General features: G+C 40.1%; 1 protein-coding gene across 1 annotated transcript; it reads left to right on the top strand.

The window, feature by feature from the left end:
* Positions 1-1,907: 1,907 nt before the first annotated feature.
* On the top strand, positions 1,908-8,660 carry LOC107663736 (tyrosine-protein kinase receptor UFO-like). The gene is made up of 5 exons (XM_016454036.1): positions 1,908-2,458; positions 7,180-7,387; positions 7,935-8,035; positions 8,220-8,402; positions 8,638-8,660. Exons 1-5 carry the CDS (start codon positions 2,314-2,316, stop codon positions 8,658-8,660), a joined length of 660 nt encoding a protein of 219 aa, XP_016309522.1. The 5' UTR covers positions 1,908-2,313.
* The last annotated feature ends 1,611 nt before the right edge of the window (positions 8,661-10,271 follow it).

The following is a 10,271-nucleotide window of genomic DNA, read 5'->3' as shown; positions in this document are numbered from 1 at the left end:
TCCTACACTCTCTCTGCATTCACCCAAACAAACTTCACTGACATTTATCATCTCTCCTGAGTCCTGTATGAACACACTATACAAACTCACCCGCAGACATAACAACGAGAGTGACATAACAACCAAGAAAACAAGAGAATATACACTGAGAGCCACACAAACTACTTTGTGTGTGTGTGTGAGTTTAGATGTCCTCATTTGAGAAAAGATGCTCATTTTGTGTAAAAGTTAGTTGTATTACTTTTAGCTTACAAGTAGTGAGTAGTTGTGTTTTCAAACATGTTTCCACACATTAATATCATTTATAAAAATATCACACCTTCAAAACCTTTATGTGATTCTAATTCAAATTCCAAAGATCTTTATTTACATCAATAGAAATAAAAAGTGACAAAATCCTAATAAATTTACAATTAAATTAAATGCAATTAATTAGAATAGAACAGACACTGAAAAATTATTAATTCATTTTAGGAACATTCTCTCATACAGATTAAACAGGTTCTGCACAGATATGCACTACCAGTTACAAGTTTAGATGACTCATTATTTCTCGAAATATAGGACTTACATAGTGATTATTTGCTTAGACACCATCTGCACATTTTACATTCTGTCAGTCAACTTCATTAGGTGCATCCTGGGATTGCATATTGGAAGACAAAATACACAAAATAGGGCTTTTCTTTGACCAACAAGTTCTCTCAACAAACTTTTTAAAGCCATTCTTTAAAGGAGACATATTGTGCCCCTTTTTACAATATGTAATATAAGTCTCACATTGTCCCCAGAATGTGTCTGTGAAGTTTCAGCTCAAAATACCCCACAGATGATGTATTATAACATTTTGAAAATGCCTATTTTGAGTGGAAGCAGAAACACGCTGTTTTTTGAGTCTGTCTCTTTAAATGCAAATAAGCTGCTGCTCCCCGCCCCCTTTTCCAGAATAGTGCTGCTAGTACATGCTAAAAAAACATCTGTTTGGTTCTGATTATCATGTTTATCACGCTGAAATCATGCGTTTTAAACCATATTAGTTTAAACTTCTGATATACGGTTTTCTGAGTGCTCATGCACAGAAAGCAGCTGTCACAGCATGTGAGTACTAAACTAAGTTCTCATTCACACACAAGTTTATGTTAAAAACACACGAGTTACAAAAACGTTCGGTTATGTCTGTGAAGGTAAACAGCTGGGAAATAAATCGCATGTTTATTTTAGATCTGTGTGGCAGCAGCAATATACAGTAAATAAATCAATAAATGCACTGCTCTGTTGTCTCCTCTGAGGCTGGGACTCTAAACAGTGTTCTGTGCACGTCTGTGCAGTCAAACACAGAACAGTTAGCGTGTTTTGCTCAAACTTTCACCACGGCATTAGAGCTGCTACATCGTTGTCGCTTGCGAAATCAAATGACGGCGCCGTGGGTGTAAACTTACAGATTAAGGGGTGGTAATATTATAATGAGATCCCTTTGCCACATCACTAGGGGAGCGAAATCAGACGCGCTTGTTTTCTCAGACGCTTGCAGAAAAAGGCTTCCCAAAACAAAGTTACTGGGTTAATCTTTTTCACGTTTCCTTGGTTGGTAGATCCTGATTATAGCACTCAGAACCTGGAAAAGTCCGATTTTCATGATATGTCACCTTTAAGTTTTCAGGCAACTTTCAAGCCATTACTAAAATGACACATCCTTAGAAAATTTCAGTCAAATTTTAAGAAAACGTGTTGTGAGCGTCTGTGTCTCATATGCTGTCTATGTTTAGCTGGTCTGTAGGGTTAGTTAAGTCTACTAGTACTATGTGAAGGGGTTGTGTGTCGGAGCTGCGAGAGGGAGGCGCACAGGAGGGAGGGATGGAGGAGGGGAGGAGAAAGACAGAATGGACAAAAGTTGAGTGGAGGAATGTGAGTTTGTCTGGAGGGGGAATAAAGGTGTCCTGATGGGAGAGGAGTTTTGGAGGCAAAAGGAAATTCTGACATAAAAATACGCGTCATGATTCCAAAAATAACACCGCTCTGGTTGGGCTTTTGGCATTTCTACAGCCTACTTCACGTTCAGGATTATACTAAAATGTTTTTGAGCTGAAAGAAGTGGGGAAAAAAGAATTTAAAAAAGAAGAAAGGAAGAATTAACTGCTTGTGCTGCTTTTGGAAACAGATTTCAGCAGATGACAATTTTGGGGACAACTTGACAAGCTGCTATTTTAAACCTGAGGATTCGAGTTTCTCTTTTTTTTTTTGCTAAGGAATCTGTCTTTGCCCAAGATGTGGCGCTCATTTGTGGAGAGTTGAAGCGCAGTCTGGAGCGATGCGATGATGATGCGATCCGTCACTGGTTCACACTCGACACCGACACCGAACTGGAGCGCCACGACACCGAACAACAGAATGAGCGGGTCGAACGTACTGACTCTGTTACTCATGATAGTGCGCCTCGGGGCCGCGGAGCTTCTGTCAGGTAAGAGATATACGGCGTCATTTCTAATCAAAACTTTTGTAATGCAGGGTATTGAAGTTTTCTGAGCATTCACCATGATTGAATATGGAGGTAAAATATAATCTTTGTTGTTTCAGGACATATAGTGGTCTTTTTAGACACTATATACTTTGCAAGCAAGTTATCGCAGAATGAAGTTTCAAAAAATGCAAAAATGCTTATTTTTGAAATGATAGAACAATAGATATAGTGTTAAAATGAAGATAAGTTTTGTTAAGGTAAAGACTACATCTGTTGATGTTCTGCTGTGTGAACTTGAGGGGAACTTTTCATACTCACTAAAATGACCCTGTCTCCATCAATGTGTAAATAATTGTAATTCAGATAAATGAATATATTTCTGAGAAAATAATTTGTGACTAAAGTGTCCAGAAACCTTCGGTCCACTGTACAAGTATTTTTTAAATGTTATTTATCGTCTATATGCCACCAGAACACTAGTAATGGCATTGCATCATAACAGAGGCTTTTGCACAAGCAAGCAACGTTCATACTTTCCGTCTACATTGTCTTGCACAAGATAATGGCTTTAAGTGTTTACCATACACAAACTTACAGTCTTTACATTTGTCTGTGAATGGCCCTTATGTGTGATGTCATGCTGAGTGAAGACTCTGAGGCGTGATGTGATGTCTGGCAGACTGGACACTTATCAGATTCTCACATCGAAGCTCTCAGACTCTGAAGACGGGCAGCCTAAACACGTGGATGCGGGTATTCAGAAAGAATGTGCCTCAGGGGCCATGCTGAATCAGATGGGGGAATTGATGGATTGAGTTTGGGTCAAAGGGACAGATGAGGGGATGAATTTAAAAAGAATGGAATAAAAAGCCATGGGTGGGCTGAGATTGGTGGAGAAGTGAAAACAAAGGAGGAAAGGAAGAGTGATTTGTGTTAGTCTGGTGATAATGGTAATGATAATGGGGAGGGATGTTTGCAGGGCTGCTTTTACTGCTTGTTAGTAGCTGTCGATTTTTACTGATGATCATTGACACTATAACATTTTACAACACCTTACAAGATAATGTTAAGGAGGACAGCCTGGTCTAATTTTTTTCATAGGGATTACTACATAACATATATAGGTACAAAATGTACATTTTTGTTCTTTGCATAGATGCTAAAATGTACGATATGGATCTATTGACAGCATCTAAAATGTAAACATTATTGCATATTTACAGCTAAAGAAACTTAAAATATTCTTCACAAATCTTTAATATTATAAAGATATTTGATAGATTCACTTTTACGATGTTATAGATACATTTTAGATCCCTTAACCCAGGGGTGTCAAACTCAGTTCCTGGAGAGTTTAGTTTAGCCCTGTAAAGTTTAGTTCCAATCCTGCTCCAACACACACACCATGCAGTTTTCAAATAAGCCTGAAGGACCTGATTAGTTGGATCAGGTGTGTTTAAACTAAACTCTGCAGGGCTCCGGCGCTCCAGGAACTGAGTTTGACACCCCTACCTTAACCCTACTCCCAAACCTAAACATTTACATTTACATTTAGTCATTTAGCAGACGCTTTTATCCAAAGCGACTTACAAATGAGGACAATAAAAGCAGTCAAAACTAACAAAAGAGCAACAATATATAAGTGCAAATGACAAGTCTCTCAATCACAACTCCAAGGTTTCTAGCTGTTTTTGAAGGAGTTATGGTTGATGAGCCTAACTGGATGGTGAAATTTTGATAAAGTGATGGGTTTGTTGAAACCACAAGCAGTTCTGTCTTAGCCAGGTTGAGTTGAAGGTGATGGTCCGTCATCCAACAAGAAATGTCTGTTAGACATGCTGAGATGCGAGCAGCTATCGTCGGATCATCAGGATGGAATGAGAGGTAGAGTTGAGTGTCATCAGCATAGCAGTGATATGAAAAGCCATGTTTCTGAATGACAGAACCTAGTGATGCCATGTAGACAGAGAAGAGAAGTGGTCCAAGTACTGAGCCCTGAGGCACCCCAGTAGGAAGATGTTGCGACTTGGACACCTCACCTCTCCAAGATACCTTAACATAAAAACTTAAACATAACCACTTTGTAGAGAATATAAAAAATAATATTCAATGGACAGAAATATGTAGATCTGCAATGACAATTTTAGTAACAATATAGCACTGAAAGATATTTTGACATTTTTTGCTTATCTCACTCCAACCACTAAACCAAAACCATTTTTTTAAATATGTACAGTATAAAGAAAAACATGACAAGTGTAATCACAATACTTTATTTATTGTGAGAATCTCAGAAGTTTTTTTGCTTATCTCACTCCAACCACTAAACCAAAACCATTTTTTAAAATATGTACAGTATAAAGAAAAACATGACAAGTGTAATCACAATACTTTATTTATTGTGAGAATCTCAGAAGCAGTACCAAAAGTAGTCCAAATGCCGATGTGTTGCAGTCGCGGTCCTCTCTGGCAGAACACAATATTCTAGTGCAGTGGTTCCCAATCCTGGTCCTGAAGAACCCCAACACTGCACGTTTTTGACGTCTCTCTTATCTGACACACATTTGAGGTCTTAGAGTTTTTACTAATGAGCTGATGAGTTGAATTGGGTGTGTTTGATTAGGGAGACATCTAAAAAGTGCAGGATTGGGAACCACTGGTCTAGTGTGAGGAACAGAGCAGAATTTAGATCGTTAATCGCTGAAAATATTATCCTGATCCACTCGGTGAAGGTGCGCATTTCTCATTCAAACAGCCATCACTGCAGTAAAACCTGTCGTAAAGCTTCTCGAGGCGGCAGGTTTTGGTCCCTTACAGTCGCTGCTGTGGATGGACGGAGATGAAGATCACTGAATAGTGCTTTAATTTGTCCTCAAAATTGTATGGATTCTGAACATTACAGAAATGTTATTCATTTTAAGGTTTTAAAGTGTATTCTTGTTCAACAATCTATAAAAATGTGAATTCCAAGATTTTAATATATATAAATAAGGATTTGTACACATTTGTAAATATGCAAAGTTCATACATAAAAATAATAATTAATATTAATAATATATATTTTTTAATCTGCCAATACGCCAGTTGTGCATATGTCAGTGTACTGTATGCAAATGTAAGTAAATGTACATGTAAGAACAGCACCTTATGTAAAATACATTCAAATCTCTTGCTTATTTATTGCAAATAAAAAAAAGTCATATAGAGGCCACTTTTCACAAGACAATCAGTTCTTGCTGGATAGTTTCTTCTTGTTGAATGCAAAGTTTCAAATTACGAGAGTAAAATGGATTTGAAGCAGCATTTTATGTTGACTTTAAACACTCAGATTCAATGAAGGCTGCAGAGAAAGACAGTTCAGGTCAGAGTTGACTGCCCACTTTCAGGCCATCATAAAAGGAAAAAAATGTTTAAAAGAACTAGTGAAGCTAAAAGCTGCTGTAGCAAAGTAAAGAAAAAAAAACTAATCATGACAGGAGGATTTAGTGGGCCTCATTTTAAATATCAACTTGGGACCCGCGTCTCTGCATATGTGTGTACGTGTGTGTTCTCCTAAACCTTCCCTGAAAGACTGACAGTGTCCACATGTTGTTCATCCCATTCATATCTGAACACACTTCGGATAGACTGAAAGGAATGTTAAACTCTTGAAAAAACTTCCTGTAGCTTAAACCTCTAAGTGTATTTGTTAAGTGTGCAACTGAATGCGAATAATGTTTTTTATGAGCCATTTTCAAAATGTCAGTCTGATTTCTTGTTGATAAAGCACATATATGAGAGACAGTTGTGTTAATAAGTGTTTTAGATGTCATGTCATGCTGGATGAAACAATCTTCATGGGGTCAAAGGTTAAGGGTCAGGGTAGTGTCTGACAGCCTTGAGAAAATCCTAAACTGGAGTTATTAAACGGGAAGCAATTCGGAATGAGTTGCGTCATCCGTAGCGAACCTACATGGAACTGGCCTAATGCTGGATTACATGCCTCTGGTATCTCTCCGGCTTCAGCTGCAGAGCTTGTTATCCGCTCCATGCTGACACAGGAATGTAAAACATTTCAGTTCTTCAGGCAGATGGAGATGCATGGAGCCGATCTACCGTCCTGCGGTCGTATCCGCATCCTAAAAATCCATGCGAGGGAGGGTTGGTTGTGTTTTTGAAAACATCCCCTACAAAATCAGTTCACAAAGCGACACCACTCCAGTGGCATTGAAAAGAAGATTTGACTGACAAGTTCATGTGATGTTTACTCATACTGAGAGACAAGGGAGCAAAAACTCCCTTAGACTTAAACGGAAGAGCCCACACTTTGGGGTGGACCACTAAGAACCATGGTGCTTCTCAACCCAGCTCCTGGAGGGTCCCATCATACCTGGTTCAGCTCATCAGCTCATTGGTGAGACCAGATGTGTCAGATAAGGACCAGGGTTGGGAACCACTGATTTAAGCTGATCTAGTTTTATAAAGGCATGAATCTTCAGAAACGATGTGGAAACCCTCCAATATGATGACCAGCTCTTCAAACTACAGCAAACGACATGCCATTAACAAAAACAAACAAACATGTAAAGGCCTTGGCATGGCAATTATTCAGCACCAAAGTACCACACATTTGTTTAATCCATCTGCTCTTCAAAACAAACACAGGTTATGGAAGCTTAAGTGATAAACTCAACTTTACCTTTGACTTAATGGTTTTTCCACAATTTTCCTGCACTGTGTAGGTTTGCGTTTCATGGAGAGCCCTAAGAACGTGACCTCCTCTCTTGGGAAGCTAGTGGCTGTTCAGTGCATCCTGCGCGTAGACGGCGAGGGCCAGGGGCCCCTGGATGTGCTCTGGCTGAAGGAGGGACAGTCGCTGGAGTTTGCAGACACCAACCAGATGCAGCTCCCTGTAGATGAGAACAGCTGGCTGGTTTTTAGTGAACTCAAGTAGGAATACCTGTTTAATGAGGACATTTACACTGCCTCTCCATTTAACTGTTCTTTCAGTTTCCTCTGTCCATGATCAGTGTTGCAGAAACTTTTCAAACTAGCATGTCACGTTATTGCATTAATGCCTAATAAAATAACTGAATTATGATACCTCCTGAATTTGTATGCAAAGTAGTGTGATAGGTATGCTTATGTCACTTTTTCTCACTGGCAATTTGCTGATCAGTTAGCAGGTATATTTTCAATTCTAATATGACTCTTTTGTCAGTAAACATATCAAATGGATTACCTGTGACCCCCGGCACTGATCAAACCCAGCACACAGACATGTAACCATTTTCATAACAACCTTGAGCTTTCACTAAAGCTGAAAGGTGCAATGCCACTAGCAATGCATATGTCAGGGGTTTGATTCCCAATGACCACACACGCTGTGTGGTCATTAAAAGCACTGAAATTCACCTGGGAGAAAAGTGTCTGCCAAAAGAATCTATTGAAATGTGACTGCAGTTTCATATTAATAGTATTCTCGTTCTGCGTACAGGATAGAGGCGGTACAGCTCTCAGATATGGGCGCCTATCAGTGTGCGGTTTCATCTGGTGAAGAGGAGGCATTATCCATGGAGGGATACATCCAACTAGAGGGTATTTCACTTTTTGAATGTCTTACTTAAAATCCATTGTTCCAAAATTCAAATTAATATCGTGAATTGATTTCCTGATTGCTGACTGGGAGGTTGGGCTGGGTTGAGACTATAACAGTAGACTCCTCTATAGTGCATTAATGATATATTTATGGATTCCCTAACTGTCTTTCTCTCTCCCCCAGGTCTCCCTCATTCCTCGGTAGACCCGCAGCATTTGTCAGTCGTGGCTAACGAAGAGCTGAGTGTACGCTGTGTGGCTCACGGTCCTCCTGATCCCGTGCAGGTCATCTGGCTTCAGGACGGGGCTCCTCTCAATAACCTGGGTGACCCGATATCCCTGTCGCCCTCAACCCTCAACATCTCAGGTACTGACCTCACTCTACATGACTCTACACTGTTGTTGTTTTTATCAGCATTTTTTGTTCTTAACAAATACCTTGTATCGCCATATTCCATCTTTTTTTTTGCTCACCCTTTACATTTTTCTGTGAGTTTTACAATTATTTAACCAATAAATAGTATTGTGTTTGAATAAGTTCAGTGTTTCCTTTACTGAAGAAACACTGTCTTTAAAGACTAAAGTTTTATGCATCTGAGGAGTGGAGAAGAGCGTTTCACCATAAACTTTGAAGAGATACCATATTCTGTTTAACCTGTAATGAGATGCACTTACTGCCACAAATACAGCTGTACTAATGACGGACAAAACATATGGACATACAAGGTTTCAGCCCGACAGTGACGACTTGTAACCATTCCACATAATAGCTCACTTCAGTACTAAATAAAGGTGCAGTAAGGCCATACATTATAATTATTTGCAGCTACTATTTGTGGTGTTTGCTATTGTAATCAGTACTACTGCTATACTGCTCAAAAAGAGGGGTTTGTTCACATCACTTAAATGTGAAGTGAATATTTATATTTAGAAAACAGGGGTCTGTTTTATAAACTGCTTAGACTAGTATTACAAGTTAGTCATCTCAATTTTTTCTTTAAGACGTTTTCTTCACGACTGGTTACACACACACAAACACACACACACACACACACACACACACACGTTGTGTTTCCATGTTTTATGGGGACATTCCATAGGCGTAATGGTTTTTATACTGTATAAACTGTATGTGCTACTGCCCTACACCAACCCTACTCCTAAACCTACTCCTTACAGGAAACTTTGTGCATTTAATAAATCTGTATGATTTATAAGCTTGTTTCCTCATGGGGACCTCAAAAATGTCCCCACAAGGTCAAAATTTACTAGTATTACTATCCTTGTGGGGACATTTGGTCCCCATAACGTGATAAATACCAGGTACACACATACACACACACACACACAGACTCTCTGCAGCAGGCGGACTGTCTGGAAGTTTTCCAAATGGGAATCATCCTTTGAGACGCTGGCCTTTGCTTACTAGTGATAGAGCAGCAGGAGATAAGAGGAAGGCCGAACAGGAAGAAAGAGTGGAAGAAAAAAATGAGGAGGAGGAAGAGGAGGAGGCCTTTGAAAACCTGCCACAGCAGAGTGCCACATACAGCCTGTGTTGTTGTTCCAGCTGTACTTTTTCGCGATGGCGCCGACGCCGATGGCTGCCTCCGTGGCATGCTCCGCAGTTGTTTTTATGTTTTTGTTAGTTTGTCCTGTCTTTAGTTATATCCCTGCAATCAGTTTCACCAGAGACGAATTGCTGGACATTCGGAAGTACACACCACCCGATATTTCACTGGTTTTCGATTATTCTGATGTTTTGCTGGACATTGTAGTTGGGGGAGCTGCGGCGCTGATCAAACGCTTCAGGACGCGCAGACGGGGGAAGCGAGCCGGCACGCTCGTGAAGCTCAGACAGCGCGGATTCAGGACGCCGTTGCCTAGCATCCATCTGGCGAACCGCCGCTCTCTACCCGACAAAACGGACGAGCTCCTTCTGCTCTCCCAGACAAATAAGGATTTTTCAAACTCTGCTGCTCTGTGTTTCACGGAAACCTGGCTGAAAGACGCCATTCCGGACAGCGCGTTGAGTCTCCCGGGCTTGCAGCTGTTCAGAGCAGATCGCGACGCAGAATCAATGGGGAAATCACGCGGCGGCGGGACATGCTTTTACATCAATGAGAGGTGGTGTACAGATGTAACTGTGTTAAAGAAGATGTGCTGTTCAGATCTAGAAGTGCTCTTCATTAACTGTAAGCCTTTCTACTCGCCACGGGAGTTTTGCTCGTTCATTCTC

Source organism: Sinocyclocheilus anshuiensis, unplaced genomic scaffold (genome assembly GCF_001515605.1).
Source record: "Sinocyclocheilus anshuiensis isolate Anshui unplaced genomic scaffold, SAMN03320099.WGS_v1.1 scaffold2827, whole genome shotgun sequence".
NCBI classification, from domain to species: domain Eukaryota; kingdom Metazoa; phylum Chordata; class Actinopteri; order Cypriniformes; family Cyprinidae; genus Sinocyclocheilus; species Sinocyclocheilus anshuiensis.
The sequence above is the reverse complement of the archived record's forward strand: the minus strand, read 5'-3'. Positions and strand labels throughout refer to the sequence as shown.